At 37.4% G+C, this 18,487-nt stretch overlaps 4 protein-coding genes across 4 annotated transcripts in view; 2 read left to right on the plus strand and 2 right to left on the minus strand.

Annotated features, from left to right (window-relative positions):
* Positions 1-163: 163 nt before the first annotated feature.
* LOC108025732 (protein NipSnap) lies at positions 164-3,084 on the plus strand. Its single transcript, XM_017096311.3, has 6 exons — positions 164-313; positions 527-642; positions 1,639-1,818; positions 1,997-2,290; positions 2,350-2,492; positions 2,643-3,084. The coding sequence occupies exons 2-6, from the start codon at positions 587-589 to the stop codon at positions 2,789-2,791; spliced, it is 822 nt and encodes a 273-aa protein (XP_016951800.1). The 5' UTR covers positions 164-313; positions 527-586; the 3' UTR covers positions 2,792-3,084.
* On the minus strand, positions 2,924-10,242 carry LOC108025731 (uncharacterized). Its single transcript, XM_017096310.3, has 8 exons — positions 9,916-10,242; positions 8,076-8,367; positions 7,311-7,772; positions 6,853-7,028; positions 4,598-4,811; positions 4,212-4,539; positions 4,015-4,139; positions 2,924-3,955 (listed from the first exon to the last, which is right to left on the minus strand). The coding sequence occupies exons 2-8, from the start codon at positions 8,221-8,223 to the stop codon at positions 3,834-3,836; spliced, it is 1,575 nt and encodes a 524-aa protein (XP_016951799.1). The 5' UTR covers positions 8,224-8,367; positions 9,916-10,242; the 3' UTR covers positions 2,924-3,833.
* Positions 10,243-11,577: 1,335 nt separating this feature from the next.
* On the plus strand, positions 11,578-12,536 carry LOC108025668 (sperm flagellar protein 1). The gene has a single exon (XM_050886223.1). It carries the CDS (start codon positions 11,680-11,682, stop codon positions 12,442-12,444), a length of 765 nt encoding a protein of 254 aa, XP_050742180.1. The 5' UTR covers positions 11,578-11,679; the 3' UTR covers positions 12,445-12,536.
* A 225-nt stretch (positions 12,537-12,761) lies between these two features.
* LOC108025635 (uncharacterized) overlaps positions 12,762-18,487 on the minus strand; it is a 93,675-nt gene continuing 87,949 nt past the window's right edge. Inside the window, exons 96-99 of the mRNA XM_050888382.1 lie at positions 15,719-17,103; positions 14,621-15,622; positions 14,014-14,568; positions 12,762-13,197 (exon numbers count right to left, since the gene is read on the minus strand). Coding sequence (XP_050744339.1) covers positions 12,808-13,197; positions 14,014-14,568; positions 14,621-15,622; positions 15,719-17,103 — 3,332 coding nt within the window. The 3' untranslated portion in view covers positions 12,762-12,807. The remainder of the gene's footprint in view (positions 13,198-14,013; positions 14,569-14,620; positions 15,623-15,718; positions 17,104-18,487) is intronic.

Below are 18,487 nucleotides of genomic sequence, written 5' to 3' on the forward strand. Positions count from 1 at the left end.
TTTATTAAAGTTTTATTACCACTAAAATTGCTTTAAAAAAAAAGTTTTTGAAAAGTATCAATATTTAAATGTCCGTTAAGAAGCCAGTGTGACCGCGCCTTCTTATCCCCTATCGATACCCCCGGAAAATGGATAGCATCAACAATCGACTGCCGGCCAGCTCTAGCTTCCAGCGTACTCGATGTATCGATACCCTCGTGAGTGGTCCAGCCAGCTCTATATTATTTATAGGCCGCATTTTGTTTTCTTTTAACCATTTACCATTTCATTTGAATGTTATTTTGGTTTCTAACAATCCGGCAACGAAACTGAAGTGAGTGCTAGTGTGGCCCCGGGAGTCCGCAACGAAACGGGGTGGGGACAGTGGGCCAGGGTGCTCCGTTCCATTATCAAGCCCGCAGACCGTGTGCCGGCGCACTTGCTAAAATGACTCTGACTTCACCTTGACTAAAGTACACACACTGCACTGCGGGCGGGGGAGGGCGAATCGGGATGATAACGGTAACTGATTTCCCCTCTGTTCCAGCTTTCACCCCACAGCACCCCGCACAGCATACACAGCCGCCAGGTCCTACATAAATCGAGAATGTTGAAGCTACGTAACCTATTGGCCGTCGGCAGAGGCAACAACAACGCCGTCCGGTAAGACACAAACAACATGCATATACAATAAAAAAGAGGAATGTGTATTTGCCACAGCTGGGTCTCCTAGCCAGGCGTACCTGTACCTACTTATAGGTACTTCAAGCTAAAGCATAAAGTATATGTCATGATGTTATTATTTTTATTTATTAGAATTTTTCATTTAAATCATCATACTTTGTCCCTTTTTATATAAAATACAGCTTGTTTGTCATTGTTGAGTTTCTTAGTATTTAGTATTTTTTTTATCTCTTCCCACATCCTGGAAAACTGACTGCAAATAAATTGTACCCCAAGTAGGTACAAGATGAGAGTACCTTGACCAACACTGGCGACACATGTCCATATGTATGTCCCATTCCAAAATGCTATATATGAAGAGCCGCTGCGACGTCAGCAAGCAAATCGTATGCAAAGCACAATAAACACTACGGTGCGAATTTCGGTCACCCTTCACACACATATATAATAATAATCTATAGTTTACTTTTCATATATATTTCATAGTATTATAACCCTTCTTTTTTACTTTTCCCATATATTTTATAATAATACATCATTTTTTAAATGAGTTCCAATGTTCTGATGTTTAGAACACAGAAGAATCAAGGGATTCGTAGGATATTTTTCCACATATAGATATATTTTTTATCCGTTGCGCATAGGAAATTGCGTTCTTATTGTTTATCTTATTTTCCCATACTCCAATTCTTTAGCGCACTTTGATAAGCACCCTGCCAGAAATTAAACGCCATATCTTTGATCTCAATGCGCTACTTATTAAGAACGTTATCAATAAAAGTCGACCAGGTCTGGTTTTAATATTAAAAATATTTTAAAGGTCATTATGGATAGCTTTAGACAGGCAAAAATAACGAAACATCTTATAAACACTTGAAATATGTCAAATAAATTTCAAAAGAGAGCTATGTTAAGTGGGAAATTATATTTCTAATATGTAAATAATGCATAACCCTTCTTTACTTTCGCTTTTAGCACCCTATCCACCACTGCGAGCTGCAACGATTCGGAATCATGGTTCTCAAAGCTGCTCGTGCGCAAAATAGAGCCTACCAAGGAGTCGCACAGTCGCATGCTCAGCGACAAGGAAATCATATACGCCCTACATACGCACAATGTCAGGCCCGACTCGATGGGCAACTATTTGAATAACTAGTAAGTTAAACGATAAGCCAAAGATCTGAGGTACCAAAGAAAAACCTCATTAAATTGCCCCTAAAAGAGAGCTTCAACACATTTTAAAGCATACTTTTAGCACCGTTTTCAAGTGGTTTTTGATATTGTAAAGACTACCTAATGGAATTTCGCTTAAAAACCTCCTATCTCTCCACAGCAAAAACACCGTGGCACTGATAAACGAAAAGAAGGCGAATCTTTCGTGCGAACTGGTGGCATCATGGACCGTGCAGGTGGGGGACATGGATCAGTGCCTGCACCTCTGGAAGTACACGGGAGGCTTTGAGAAAATCGACCAGGCCAAAGAGGACCTTTGGAATGACCCAGAGTATCTCAGCCTGATGCAGGAGCGCTCGAAGTTCTTGCGCTCCCGTCACTTGCAATATCTCTTGGCGTTCAGCTACTGGCCGCAGATTGCCAGTCGTACCGGCAAGAACATTTACGAAATGCGGTAAGGAGATGTAAATTCCTCTCGGTTAACAAGCCTCTAATTGATTTCGATGTCGCCAGCTCATACCGACTGACCCCCGGCACCATGATTGAGTGGGGAAACAACTGGGCCCGTGCCATCAACTATCGCAAGCATAACAACGAGGCATTTGCCGGATTCTTTTCTCAGATCGGAAGACTGTACAATGTGCATCACATTTGGTGTAAGTGCAGCAGATATTCTTTCCTTATGGCTGAAAAATATTTGAGTATGATAAATGGTTATGGATAGGCCTTCAAACCTTATGTTATATTCATTTATTTGTAATCTTCATACTCAAATTGTATTTAACTGATGTTTTTATTGCTTTTAGGTTACAAATCTCTGCAAGACCGCAAGGAGACCAGGGAGGCCGCCTGGCGATCCCCCGGATGGGACGAGTGCGTGGCCTACACGGTGCCCTTGATCCGCGAGATGCACTGTCGTGTCCTTGCGCCCACTGAGTTCTCGCCTTCACAATAATCAGCACCGGGCGTGGCGATCTGAATTAACTGAAAGCTTATCTAGGCCTGATCCAAATTGCTGTGAAATCAATCGAGAACGTAAATTTGCCCCAATTTCCTGTTGAATAGTTATTGTAAATAATGCCAGCTATGTATGCAATCATTTTTATTTTTTTTTTTTAAGTATAATTAAGGTCAAAGTGAAAGTTTCTATCCAAAAATTTTTACAAGCCCTACGTGTGTATCATCTGCGACCCTTGAATTTAACAAAAACAAATTTGTTTTATAAAATAAAGCAATTATGAAACTGTTTATTAGTGTTCTTCTAAGGGAATCTAGAGATATGCGATTAGATGTAGCGCTTTAAATGATCTATAATTATGGTATATCAACTTATCCAATTGAAAACTGCAGAAGCACCCAGCACCAGAAATACAAACAGCAGTTTAGGTGATGAAAAAGTAGTATACCGCATAAGGTTTTAATCAGATCGTTGTTTTCTTGAAAAAACTTGTTATCCTGCGAGTCAGTGGTATAAACTTATAATAACGTATGATACATTTGATTTGCCTGCGAAAGTTGTTGAAAGGAAAACTCTAAAGCATATACAAAAATATACTCATTTTCACCAGCTACAAATCGTCGTAGAAGGGTAAATTCAACATTCTTGGACTAAGGTTGCGAACCTTCCCAGTTTCTTAACTCTTAAATAAATAGTATAACATTTACACATTTAGAGAGATTTTAACTTGACAACTAAATTAACTAGAAAACAGGTGAGGAAAACATTTAAACCGTTGGGTTTTTTCTCCTAAGAATCTGGAATGTTATTGTTTCGTATTGTGGCCTAATTAATTCCAATTACTGATTCATTAAACATTTAAGAATATTTGTCAAAACAAATCCGAAGTCTTATTCGTAGGCACTATAACACAAATATGTAATGAAATCACCTTCTGATTCTGAACTTTAAAACTAAAACCTTTGTTTAGAACCAGCCAATCTCTGTTATCCTTAATAATATTGATTAATTGTCTGTGGATGCCCACAGATTAGTGGCCTTAGAAGTTTCGACTGCCGGTTTTCAGGCAAGTGAGGAGGAAAATGAGGAGTCCGAAGAGCGGAAGGGCACCGATCTGGGGCCTCGATGCCACATTGTGCTGGACAGCCGCCGGTAGTTCCCCTATGAATATATTATATTTTATATCATATCATATATTATCATATTATTATATGTGTCACCTGTGAGCACTTGAACTTGGACAATTACAGTGAACAGTCGGCCCAGCGAACAGGAGTAGTTGCCACTGTCGGAGAGCTTGGCATCCCCAATGGAGATACGACTGGTTAGCCAGACGTCGGAAACACTGTGGGTTGTAGAATACAGGGTATCATATCAGGGTATCACATCATTTTTATAATACTATAATAGTCAGTACCTTAAGCGCTTATTGGTCATTCCTTGAAGAGGCTCCTCGTCCTTGGCCCAGGTTATGAACTTGGTGAAGTACTTTTCCAGATCCTGGCCAGAGGACTTATGTGGCGTCTGCTGACTCGAGTTCCCGATTAGATTAAGCTCGCTATTCGTCTCGTTGAATAGTTTTTGTACAGCATCATTGGCAGAATCAGTTGATTTGAGAATGGTCTGACGTTCTTTTTGGAAAAAGCTACGCGATATTTGGCATTGCAGATCGACGGTGCTGCCGGACTTATAGTAACGATCCCCCACATCCCGCTCGTGCTCGTCGATTATCCTCAAAGGGGGCTCTGGAATCGAGGAACCTATTACAGCCTGTTGGTGCTACAAACCCGAAGCGAAGCCTACCCAGGATGGTGAGGTTGGTGGTGAATACTCGGGGGGGATGGGTGGAAACCTGGCACATGTAAACTCCGGCGTCTTCAGTCTGCGTTGGGTTGATGAGTAACCTCCAGTTGTTCGGGTACTGGAACTTCACCCGAATCCTCGGGTCTCCGCTGTAGGTGACGTTGCCAACCGTCAGGAGTGACACCTTCTCCGCCGTTCGCCTGACCCACATGACCTGAGAACGGGAGGTCGAGATTTAAGGATTGAAGTTTGGACAGTTTTATATATATATTTATGATTTTCTAGTCCAGTTTTAAAGGTATTTGATTTTTGGGTGACGTGTTCTGGAGTATGAAAATTCTTGATCACAAAAAAATAATAATTTTTTAAATTAAGGGAAATTATATATCAAACTTGAGATTAAAGAAAAACAAATTTTGAATTTTTTTATATAGTATTTAAGGTTTTCGTGGCAGAAAATTATAATTTTGTAGTTGATTTTTATGGGTATTCGACTTTTTAATTAGATGTTCTTGGGTGCGGAAATTCTTGATCACAAAACAAATAAATAAATAATTAAATTTAGTTGATTTTTAAAATTTAGTACATTTTTAAAACAATTTTTAAAGTTAAAACAATGTTTTCTTTTGCAAAAAGGAACTACAGTTTAAAAATAATTAAAGTTCCATTATCTCCTCCTTCAATAAGTTTGCATTTTGACTTGCCACCATTAATTTTAATTTAATTAATTCAATTTGTTAACAATTTATAATATTTAAATAATTAACTCAAGGAAATAGAAGAGAGGATCAAGAATACACATATATGACGTTAAAGCTCCTTCCCACTCTTGCTCCCAAAGCTCCCTTCCGCAATCAACAGCTAGAGAAAAGAGAGGATCAGAAAAAGAAAAATGGCGGACAGGGAAAATGGGCCCGAAGTCAAAAGTTCCCCCTCGCTCTCACTAATTTCGTTTCCTTCCCTAAGACGCGGCGCATGGCGTCGGAAAATATATTAATAAATGTGTTTAAAGTGTTTAAAAAGTGCTGAAAATTAGCGCAAAGTATAATTAACAAGTGTCGGCAGGCCGGGTTAATGAAATTTGTTGAATTGAGTACGTTTTAATAGGTCAATTTTACTTTTTTCAGCAAGTTGCATACATGTGTGTGTGTGTGTGTGTTACAACCGCACTCACACGGCCGGGAGCGTGGGTCTGCATTACAAACAAACAAACATATAGAGCTTGGTCTGATCTCCCGAGTTTGATACATAGAAACAAAATGGAAACAAAAAGGGTAAGTGAAATATATGTAATAATTTACGACTGCCATTAAATTGATGTATATGTATGTACGTAGGCCTCGTGTATTTCGATTTTACAATCATTATTTTTTTTTGAAACCATCGTTGAATAGGAAATACACACTACAACTTAGCTTAATAAATTATTTTTAGCAGATTTTAACGCTGTTTGTCCTCAAAAAATTTATTTAAAATGTTAAAAAACTTTAAACAATTCTTTCTATTTTGCAAGCCATTTGAAATAAGTCAAATTTGAACATGAAAATTGGCTAAAATTTGCATATTTTTTATTAAATATTATATGAAATATAGAGAGGAAATTTTCTTATTTTAATAGGGTTCAGAAAGGGAACCCAAAACTTATTTGTGGATTCTCCAACTTTAGTAATTGAAATCGTTTTTTGATGTGGGGTAATTCTATGATTTTGTGGGTAAGTGCCCAAATATTCTACATTGAAATATTTCTTTTCAAAGAGGGTAAAAATGTATATCCCTGTTCATGTTTTACTTTCTGCATTCCCAATGGTTTTTATTAGGAAAGCCAAAATTGCACTTCCAGATTCTATAACTTGAGCAATTGGACTCCGATTTCGAAGTGGGACACCTCTTTAAGTTTGTGGTTCAATTCTCTAATAATCTTAATTCAAATATTTATTTGTCAATATGGTCAACGTTTTAACCCATGTTCAATCTCGACTTTTTCAATGAAAATGAATGGGAACCCGAAACTACTCTTCAAGATTCAGTATCCTGAAGTACTGAACATCGATTTTAAAGTGGGATGCCTCCCTACTATTCTAAATTCAAATATTTCCTTTTAAAGACCGTCAAAAGTTTATCCCACTTTCATGTTCGATTTTCCGTACTTTCAAAGTGGAAACCCATAACTGCTCTTCAAATCCAATGGAAAATATTGTAACAAAGCCAATAGCATAGCATAATGTCGGGATTTCCTCCACACAAATCTCACTTACAGTTTTGTCCTTGAGCATTCCGACACGGCAGTTGAGCACCGCTTCCGTGAACAAATGCACGGCGGACACGAGGTTGTCCCCCGAAGTGGGCGAGTTGAGGGGCTCCTCAAAAAAGGGTCCCCAGTGGTGCTCATGGTGGTGCTTGCTGCGTGGTCGCTCTGTGACACGGGCGAATCCTGTCAGGAATGAAAAAGAGGAAAAGTTTTGCTTTTATTCTTAATAGCCCTTCATTTCGTTAACAAGCTACATAGATCCATTTCCAAAATCGATATAAAAATCGATATAAAATCGTATTTGTGGGAAGGAACTTTTTTACATTCGATAAATACAAATCATTATTTTTTTGGTCAGAAAATTCGGGTATTGGGTATATTTTTTAAAAAATACAATCTTTATATCGAAATATATTTTGTTATATTATATTTTATCCCAATACACTTTGCCCAATCCAAACTCACCACTCGCTGTCCAATGATTTCTCGTGCGCGTGGAGTCGATGGACTGTTTTATCGTACTTTTATCGGTTTTAAGGGACGCAAATGCTGTTGTCGGCATTGTCACTGTCGTAAGTTGATCAGTTGTCCCCAAATTTTTGATTGAATGGCTATCGCTGAACTCCATACTGCCGGGCGTTCCTATGGGTGCCCTATCCCTGCTAATTTTCGTGGGAACGGCGCTGTGCGATGAGCTCGACGCCTCGACTGGCATTTGGGACTGGTACTGGTCCTGGTACTGGTCCTGGTCCTGGTCCTGGTCCTGCGATGAGTATCCGTAAAGGGTGGCTCTTGTGGCTGACGGGTAATCAGCTGTTGATAATGTCGGTTTAGTTTTATTATAGTCATCAAAAAGTAAAGAACGATTCTCGCCGATTCTGGGTAGTGCGCCTGTCGAGGTGGTTTTTTGTTCGACGGATGCCGTGCCTGCATGTAAGGGTTATTTATGTCAATAAAAAATACAAAACGACCAGACGAAATAGCTTTCAGTTCAAAGAATGCCAAAACTTTAGTGGTTATTAAAAGGAATACCCTATAAACATTTTTATATCATAGGAAAAAACGTAAGAATTTAATACTAAAAGTTGCACTTAAGGTTTTTAAAAACTGAATTTGGAACTCCTTATTCCTTTCCTAAGTTCTCAAGAACTTAAGATCCTTGAGCTAACTTAGAACGAGAAAAAAATAATCAAAGAAAAACCTTTATAACATCTTGAAGTCCGCACTTACACAGGACATGAACTTGCGATCCAATCACCAAGACAACTGCGAGCAGCCGAAGGAGGCTCAGACTAGTTAGTGAATTGTAGGAGAGTGGCGACGTCTGGGCAGCGTTCGATGCTGGTGATAGTGTCCTATATCCTTTGGGAAGCCTCATCCTTTGCACGGGGCGACGTGACTTACGGAATGTGCTCGAGAGAAATCAGTAACCTTCATCTTAGTTCCGAAAAAACTCAGCTGCTTTCTGGCACTGAATCTTAACGATGGCCGAGCTTCCCTTTTTTCTTTACCATTTAAGAGACTGCAAAGTAACGAAACAAAAAGTATTCAGGGAGGATTCGAAGCGTCTTTTTTAGACCTGGAAGCCTAATTATTGGAAAAATGGTAACAAATGCCATGGCCTGCTTTTTAATTAAAAATATAAATATATATTAATATAATGGATTAATATGATATGTTTATTGAGTCGCTCAGCTATTATTATATACTGGGTTTATGGTTACTTGGCAAAAAAAAAACTCGTAGTAGGTAGGAATCTATATATATGATAATAAAACATTTATTTATCTCGTTGAATATTAAATAACTGCGAACCCAACAGGTTCCTAGTAAAAAAGGCCAAACTTTGCCCTTTATAGCCCCTGATTTTACAAAATACTCCCACTTTAAATATAAACCAAAATTGAATATTAAATTCTATAATGAGCTGCATTAAAATATAATTAATTCAAAAGAAATTAATTATTCACGTTAGCGGTGCTAATTTTGTTGTATTTTGTGGTTTCCCATTTATTATGGTTTGCATTTCAAAGCAGTCTGTTCCTTTGATTTCAAAGGATTTTAAATCCATTCCTTTGCATATCCCTCGATTTGACAACATCCTTAATGTTTGCTGCTTTGTTTACTCTTAATCTATATTCAAATTTGCGATTCCTGTTTAAGTACAATTGTTGACCTACATTTACGACTTGCAGTTGCCATTTTGGTTTTGGTAAACGTTTCCGACCCTCCTGCCAATGTTTTGAACTGCACCACTAAGCCCATTCAAATAAATGCAAGAAACTATTAGGTCCTGCCTAAAGCTATAGAAAACTGCACATATAAAATAATAATAAAAAAATGTCCCGTGCGGCATGACCCGTATTCAGCTTGAAGTATGAATAATTTTCGGCTTTTAAACTGTTGGCCGTGAAAGCCACTTTTGTATTTGCATTGTGCAAGCTACCTTGTTTTACTTGAATTGTCTTGGAAATGATAAACATCTCCAAATCTGAAGTTAGTCTAGGTAAGAGTATGAGATGGTTTCCTAAATATCGACTCTATCGGCATTCCAAATGTCAATTTAATTATTTTAGCTGTCATTAAGGGATTAAAAAATAGGTTGGCTTTGTGTAAATCTACCTGGGTATTAAATATTGCCGGTCATACAAATTGTTTTTAAAAGCCTCTCTAATGCCTTTACTATAAGCAATACATATTGCAGCAGGGAAGGGAATAGCTGATATTTTATATTCGTGGCACTCGCCTAAAGCGTTATTCCTTGTTTCATTTTCGGTTTTTCTCCATCTTTCCTAATTTAAGCTGCTTTCTGCCTATACACGCAGGAAAAGTGATATATTTTTGACAAAAAGATAATTTTTCTTGCCTCAGGCGCAATGCTCATGGCTTAAATAAATAAAAATAACGCTTTAATCTGGACTTTGGGGCATTCGGGGTGCTTTGTTTTCATTACAATTATTGTTCTTCTTAGTTTGCCTCCGGTCAACTTTCACTTCAACCAGACAATAATTGTTAAAAAAGTAAATATTTCATAAGCCCCTTTGCCTCAAGAATCATAAGTTTGACTTACCATGTGCAGTGATGTGTTGTGTTGACTACCATTCAAGGTACCAGATGAGAATTAAAGCGATTAGGGAATCACTTGCTTTGTTCAGCACATGGCACATTCGCAACTAAAACACTGGCACTCTTGCATTGAGTTTGCAGTACGAAAAAAAATATATTAAAAAATATTACTCTATCCAGGCGTCAAGCAGTTCTTGGCGATTTATTATTAACACATTTTTACACACACAAAAAAATATTGTGGCAGGAGGATTCCACATAGGATGTTGAGAAGCACGCAGATGGGTGCGTTTTATTCATGCGCTCTATCCGGCGAGCACGTAGGTATCGCTTATCCTTGAAAACCGTAATGAACTGGCGTTCGCAAAAACTTTGGACTCCATTCCAAGCATCCAAACGAAAAGCAGAGGCATTCCGAGTGAAAGCTGGTCTGCACACTCAATCCCTCTGAGTGATTCACTCCGTGGTTGGTTTGCTCTGAGTGCTTTGGAGTACTCACCACTGCTCAGGACCCCTCCCCGAGCTGGGGAAGCAGCTCCCGTCCCAAAACTCTTCCTAAGACTTGGGTAAAAATGGGAAAATTACTTCTGGAGTGGATGGGTTCGGGTGTCATCTGAGCCCAGCTATTCATATCAAATTTTTTTTAACAATAGTATGCTTTTAACGCATAAACTCTATTTTAATAACTTTTTTTAAAGAATTTTATTTTATGCTGAAAAATTTCATTAACATACTTTAAAAAAATCCAAGTAACTGAGATGTAGAAAAATATTAAGAAACTCATTGAAAATGTGTATATAAAAGTTGTAAAATTATTTTACTGGACTTAAAAGAAGTAAGTAAAAAATATCTACAAAAATTATTTAACTGTGCTTATAAGTTGAGGTCTTTACCTACAAATTTATATCATTATTTTTGAACAAGTATAACAAGGGATTGTAGTACAGTATGTATAAATGGTGGTCTAAATTTGCAGATAAAGTATTACTTATATCCTGAAATGTCGCTAAGAAGTGTTATAAAAGTGTAGGACACAAGTTGAAATCTGGTAAGCATAAATAGTGATCTAAATTTCAAGATAAAAGTTTTAGTAATATCCTGAAAAGTAGTGGTTGTTTTTATGATAATGTAAAAAGGTAGGTTATCTAAATTGTAAGAAAGAGTAGTTCTAATATCCTTGAATGTCGGGGTTGTGTTCATGGTAATGTTAAAATTGTTATAAACATGTAGGTGATCCGAATTTTAAGTTCTAATATCCTTTAATGTCGGTGTTTTTCTCATGGTGGTGTCAAAAAGTGTTATATGAAGTGATAGAAAGCTTAGATACATTTTCTGACATAAACATAACACAAAATGTAACGAAATATTCTTGTTTATACGGACAAAATCTGGTCTAAATTTGTTATACTGTAAAAAGTCGGGTTCGTGTCCTTGGTTATATCGTAAATTATACCATAAAGAATTAAATGCTATCTGAAAAGGACTTTTTCGAGCTGATGTATCTTAAACTTGCCAAAATAATGGGAAACCAGAGTGCTTATTTGGACAATATTGTGCTTACCTATCAACGCCATCTTTTAGAAAAATGATGGCTTCGTGTTGCAATTTGAGTCCCCCAAGCAAAGGAAGCTTTGATTTTGCACTCAAAGTAGTGGAATATATTTATTTAGCCGATTTATACGCAACCCCACACACGTCGGATACTTCAATGTGTGTTCATCACACAACATTCAAATTTTGTTATTAAAGATATCTTATTTTCCCAAGAATGCATACCGTATGCGGCAAGAATCTAAGCACCGAAGAGTTAGAGGAAGTAGGCAAATGGATGAGACAGAATGGTATTAGTGCCCATAGGATACGTCGTGAGTTTTCGGATGTCTTACCTCTGGCGGAAATCTTCAAGCGCGACTATCCACGTCTGGTCGATCTCTATAACTATCCGAAAAAGAGTAGTGTACAGCTGAAATTGGCCAACTGGGAGACGTTCAACTTCAAGGTGTTATCCAAGTTTAACATGACGTTGAGCAGAGATTTTATGGAGCAAATGGCGAACGGTGTTCATGGTGCCGCTGAAGTACTATTGCACGAAGTGATACGATTGGAGAAGCGACAGCGGGTGGCCGTGGAGCGGAATGCGGCTATGCGCCAGGAGCAGACCTGGGAGGAGAACGATGAGGTGAAGACTGTTGTGGTTAACAAGCAAGTGGGCGATGGCATCGTTCAGGTGCCACAAAAAATGATTCTCTACTCGCTGTACGAGAAACTGACTCGCGACAGCCAGGCCAAGGACGTCATAATTGATGCCTATCAGCAGCGACTGGCCCACATGGAGAGTATTATCAAGCTGAAAACGGAGCGTATCGATGAGCTTCTCATGCAGATGGGTAAACTGCCTCAAAAGCGAGCCCCGGCAGGGAATGCGTCCACTTGCTCCTACCCCTTTGATGGCAAGGACTCTGCAATCCGGAAGCATCAGAGTCCCAGTCCCTTACTTTTGCCATCATCTGCCGATCCGGACAGTACGCCCTAGTGCCGCCCTCATGTATTCACTTTGAAAAAGTTATTTATTGTTAGATTATGGAACTAAATTACCGATTACAGCGAAATAGACTAAGAAACAGATGAAGTATGTGCAATTTATTGGCAATCTGTTCAGCGATTGGCAATCGATAAGCACTGTTGATAGTTGAGCATTGAATGTCTATGGTTATTTTAATAAAGTCTGTGTTTTTTTAGGGCGGCTCACGAAAAAGATGCATTTTAAAAGGGACCAACAATGCGATTTATTTTTACTAAAAAACCGTAAGTCACCTATTTATAACATCAAACAAACAACACTTATTTTCTTTTGCTAATACTCATGACATTTTTATTTCATTTTTCAGTTATCTGTTCACACGCCGTTTTCACTGCACACCATCGATATATTTCCAATTAGGTGTTCTTTTCTAGCATTCGAGGACTTCATTGCGTTAAGAAACATCTTTTTAAGTTTTGTGTAGTAGTTCCAGCACTTTCTGCTTTTAACAACGGCCAGTCGCATATCGCTTTCGTCAATCTTGCCCCCCAAAATGTGATCGAGGTATTTACGCAGTTTCTCATACTCCAAGTACTCCCTTATCAATAGCGCCTTCTGGTTGCTGTCCCGGTTCTGTATAATTGCCACGTTGATCTTAGAAATAAGGTCCTCATACTCGGGACTGTGATTGGTTTTGTTATGTTGATGAATTTGTAATAGGTTCTTGAGTATTATAGTGCAGGGATCTCTGGGTGAAAAGGGAATCTAAAGAAAGAATTGAACAAACAAATACATTTATAAAAGAGTCCTGGATGTGCTAAGCTATATATTTACACCGACTTTGCCTTGAAGTCCCTTTTGATTCTTGAGCCAGGAATACAATTTATAACGGTTCTCCCATTTTTGAAAGATTCTTAACTTAACAATTACCAATTGGAAACAATATTTATGAGCAAAAAATGCTTAAAAATCAAGTCTACAGTCGAACTTCCATATCTCGAACTTCCCTAACTCGATTTTTTCATAACTTGTTCCATACCGATTTGTATCCATAAGTCGAACTTCCATAACTCAATTATTTCTATAACTTGGTGTCCGATTCCGACTTTCCTAAAATGTTAACAATATTTACTTATTTCCATAATATTTCTTACCAAAGACTGCTTACATACCGTTAAAACTAAAGTAATTCTTTATTATTTGGTACGAGCTTTAAAAAATCGTCCATTTCGTGGAACTCATGATGATTATATAGAGGCTCTTTTTCCGGTTTGTCTTAAGCTAAATTAAACATAAATAAAACATAGTTATTAAACGAAAAGTTTTTTTACTCTAACTCCGAGTTTTGGAAACTCGGATTTTTTTCTTGTTGGTTGGTGGTTCGAGTTATGAAAGTTCGACTGTAATCAAGTATTTTAATAATAATATTTAGAATACCGTTTAAAATATCGTATTATTATTTTGGGAATGTTACCAAATCGTTTTGATGGATCGTCTATGAATGGTCATAAAATTTGGCTTTAGGGAAGTTTGAGACGATTTAAAAAGAGTGATTTGCAAAAGAAATGCAAGTGTACGTACCAGATAGCTTGAATTTGAGGATGAGTTTTTACCAAACATTAAGTCGTATATGTCTTTATTACAGTAATGTAATGCCAATCCACCTAGTTGTTCTGTCTGTGTATCCACCTCTTGATCTGTGACCTCATCGGTGACTGTAAATGATGGCTCATAAATTGAATTATTCACAGGTACATGGCATGTCAGGCGATTTTTCTTGATTATGTTCCATTTTTCAGCATTTGACTTGACCAGGCCTGCTATTAGGTCTTTGGCCATACTTTTGTAATATTTAATGCACGCTGGCGAAGCACTCGATTCCCTCATATTTTTCCAAACTTTGTTAAGCTTGAACAATATTAGGCCTTCCAGCTCAATTCGTGTTTTGTCAAAGTATGTAAAATTCGAGTAAAGGTTAGCTTTCAGATGGCTGCTATCAATTGTCATATTTTTGGTTGAATTTAGCTTCTTGATGTTTTCTCCAAACTCGAAGTTATTTGATGAACTGTTTTTATACTTGTTTTTTAGCTTATCAATTTTTTTTTGAAAATCTTCATCCACTGCCACATCAACAGGCTACAAAAAAAAAATTAAAAACTGTTTAAGCTGAGGTGTTAAAAAATATTACCTGTGAACTCTTTGGTCGATTCGAACTAGTAGTCAAATTCAGATGGCCATCAACTTCTGATTTCGTCTGAGTGAGTCTTTTTGACCTATAACTAAGAGAATGAGACAAACCATTTTTAGTTGTGCTTGATTTTGTAACAATTAGCTTGGTGCTCTTAGTTTCCTTATTTGTAACTGATTCCGTTTTATTCTTATACGATGGGGGAAGTAATCCAATGGTTGTACTCGTAGTTTCCTTTGCAAATGATTCTGTTTTATTTTTAAACGGTGCAGAAGGCAATTTAATGGTTGTACTCTTAATTTCATTCGTTGTAAGCGATTTGCTTCTATTTGTTTGGGATGCAGTAGATATGCCAATGGTTGTACTCTTAGTTTCCTTTTGTGTAAGTAGTTCGGTTCTGTTTGAAAATGATGCAGTAGGTAAACCAATGGTTGCACTTTTAGTTTCCTTCTTTGTAAGTAGTTCGGTTCTATTTGAATATGGTTCAGAAGGTAATTCGATGGTTGTGTTAGTTGATTTTACAAATGATTCTGTTTTATATTTAAATGGCGTAGGAGGTAATTCAATGCTTGTACTTTTAATTTCCTTTGTTGTAAGTGTTTTGGTTCTATTTGTAAATGGTGCAGTAGGTAATCCAATGGTTGAACTCTTAGTTTCCTTCTTTGTAAGTAGTTCGGTTCTATTTGAATATGGTTCAGGAAGTAATCCGATGGTTGTGGTAGTTGACTTGGTGGAGCGCAGAAGTAATCCAATGGGTGTACTCGTAGTTTCTTTCTTTGTGAATGATTGTGTTTTATTTTTAAAGGGAGCAGGAGGTAATTTAATGGTTGTGCTCTTAATTTCGTTCGTTGTAAGTGTTTTGGTTCTATTTGTAAATGAAGCAGTAGGTAATCCAATGGTTGTACTCTTAGTTTCCTTCTTGGTAAGTAGTTCGGTTCTATTTGAAAGTGTCTTAGGAAGTAATCCGATGGTTGTGGTAGTTGACTTGGTAGAAGAAATATGCTTTAATAGTAAAAAGATTAAAAGTTTATTTAGTTTATTAATACACCTATTTTTATTTTACTTAACTAATATATATCTTTTATATAAAAAGATTACCTTTATAGTCCTTGTCGTTGTATCTGCTTGCTTCGTAATTATACACTCGCAAGAACAGATATCCTCATCAGGATCAATAACGCATGTACACAAGCAAAGCGGTACATCGGTAGTTTCAGTACCAAATGACAGTTCACTGGAAGGCTGCTCGGTGCTTAAGAACTTCGAGATTGTTGGATTATTTGGATTAGATTGAAATGAATTTGTGGTTATTTCACGCAAAGATTTCGTTCTTTCACTTTGTATATTGACTTCCTTATGACTAGAAACACCAGAAATTATGCGTTTACTTTTCGTCGATGTTTGAGGCTCGGCTGATTGAGATTTATCAGATTTCGGTGTTTTAAATGAGATTGGGGATCTGGACTTTTTTTCTGAATAACTTTCACTCCGTAGTGCACTTTCTGAAAATTTGTTGGTTGATGAAACGGTTGTGGTTTCAACTTCAATTGTCTCCGATTTTTCAGATAAATTGACATCTGTGTTGGGAAGGGTGAAAGTTTCCGACTGTTTTGAGTATTCCTTAAAAGTTTTAATTGATTTCGTTGTTTTAAAATTGTTGTCTGGTAAAGATATCGAAACATTTTCTATAGCTATTGTAGTTTGTTGACTCATTGCTACACTGGAAATCGAAAGCAAGCTAAGTAATCCTGAAAACACCCCTACTTCTGGTGTTATTGTAATCGTCTGTGGTAAAGACTTGATTAGTTCTCCCGTTTCCCCTTTAGTTATGTAACCTTGTTTTTGACTCGTAATTGTAAGAGTGTTTGATGACTTTCCTTTTTCATATGGAGCTATTTTTGTACTCGCTGTCGCAATTGAACTGATCGATATTGAACTCGATTGAGGAAATAGTTCTTGTAGAACAGAGCTATCTGTAATTTCACTTGATTGAGATCTATATTTTGTTAGCTTTGAACTTGATTGAGGTAGGGATTCCGACAATTCAGTTCTTTCCTCTGGAGTTCTTTCAATTTCTTCTGAAATTCTAAATAAACTACTAGATATAGTACCCGATTTTTCTGTTTCCTCTTTGCTTAGTATTTTAAATGTACTACTGGATGTGAAATTTGTACCTGATTGCAATAAACATTCCGAACATGTTTCGACTGTAGTTGTTTCCAGTTGAAATGTACTTGATTGCGGTAAACATTCGGTACACGTTTCCTCTGAAGTTCTTTCATATTTTTCTGTACTCGAAATTCGAAAATATCTGGAGGATAATGGTATCAAACGAGTGGTTTCGTATTTTTTTGTACTCGGAATTGGAAATGAACTACTGGAACTTGTACTCAATTGAGGTAAAGACTTTGAACTAGCTCGGCTTGATTGCGATACAGATTTCGAAACTGTAGATGTTTCCTCCGTAGTTCTTTCTTCCTCCTCTGTACTGGAAATTTGTACTGAACTACTGGATATTGTAGGTGACTGAGGTAAAGATTCCAATAATGTACTTGACTGGGAAAGAGTTTCCGCAAATGTGGACCTTTCCTCTGGAGTGGTTTCGTATTTTTTTGTACTCGGAGTTGCAAATGAACTACTGGAACTTGTACTCAATTGAGGTAAAGACTTTGAACTAGCTGGGCTTGATTGCGATACAGATTTCGAAACTGTAGATGTTTCCTCCGTAGTTCTTTCTTCCTCCTGTGTACTGGAAATTTGTACTGAACTACTGGATATTGTAGGTGACTGAGGTAAAGATTCAAATAATGTACTTGACTGGGAAAGAGTTCCCGAAAATGTAGACCTTTCCTCTGGAGTGGTTTCGTACTTTTCTGTACTCGAAATTTGAAATGAACTACTGGATATTGTACTCAACTGAGGAGCAGATTTTGAATAACTTGTACTCGATTGCGTTTGAGATTCCGAGAATGTAGATTTTTCCTCTGGAGTGGTTTCGTATTTTTTTGTACTCGGAATTGGAACTGAACTACTGGAAACTGTACTCAATTGAGGTAAAGACTTTGAACTAGCTGTGCTTGATTGCGGTACAGATTCCGAAACAGTAGATATTTCCTCCGTAGATCTTTCTTCCTCCTGTGTACTGGAAATTCGAACTGAACTACTGGATATTGTAGGTGACTGAGGTAAAGATTCCAATAATGTACTTGACTGGGAAAGAGTTTCCGGAAATGTGGACCTTTCCTCTGGAGTGGTTTCGTACTTTTCTGTACTGAAAATTTGAACTAAACTACTGGATTTTGTACTCAACTGAGGAGCAGATTTTGAATAACTTGTACTCGATTGCGTTTGAGATTCCGAAAATGTAGATTTTTCCTCTGGAGTGGTTTCGTATTTTTTTGTACTCGAAATTTGAAAGGATCTACTGGATATTGTACTCAACTGAGGAGCATAGTTTGAATAACTTGTGCTCGATTGCGTTTGAGATTCCGAACATTTAGATTTTTGCTCAGGCGTTGTTTCGTATTTCTCTGTTCTCGATATTGGAAGTAAACTACTGGATATGGTACTCAATTGAGGTAGAGACCTTAAAATAGGTGGGCTTGATTGCGGTACTGATTCAGAAACTGTAGATTTTTCCTCTGGAGTCGTTTCGTATTTTTTTGTACTCGGAGTTGCAAATGAACTACTGGAACTTGTACTCAATTGAGGTAAAGACTTTGAACTAGCTGGGCTTGATTGCGATACAGATTTCGAAACTGTAGATGTTTCCTCCGTAGTTCTTTCTTCCTCCTCTGTACTGGAAATTTGTACTGACCTACTGGATATTGTAGGTGACTGAGGTAAAGATTCCAATAATGTACTTGA

Source organism: Drosophila biarmipes, chromosome X (assembly GCF_025231255.1).
Source record: "Drosophila biarmipes strain raj3 chromosome X, RU_DBia_V1.1, whole genome shotgun sequence".
In the NCBI taxonomy this organism is placed as follows: Eukaryota; Metazoa; Arthropoda; class Insecta; order Diptera; family Drosophilidae; genus Drosophila; species Drosophila biarmipes.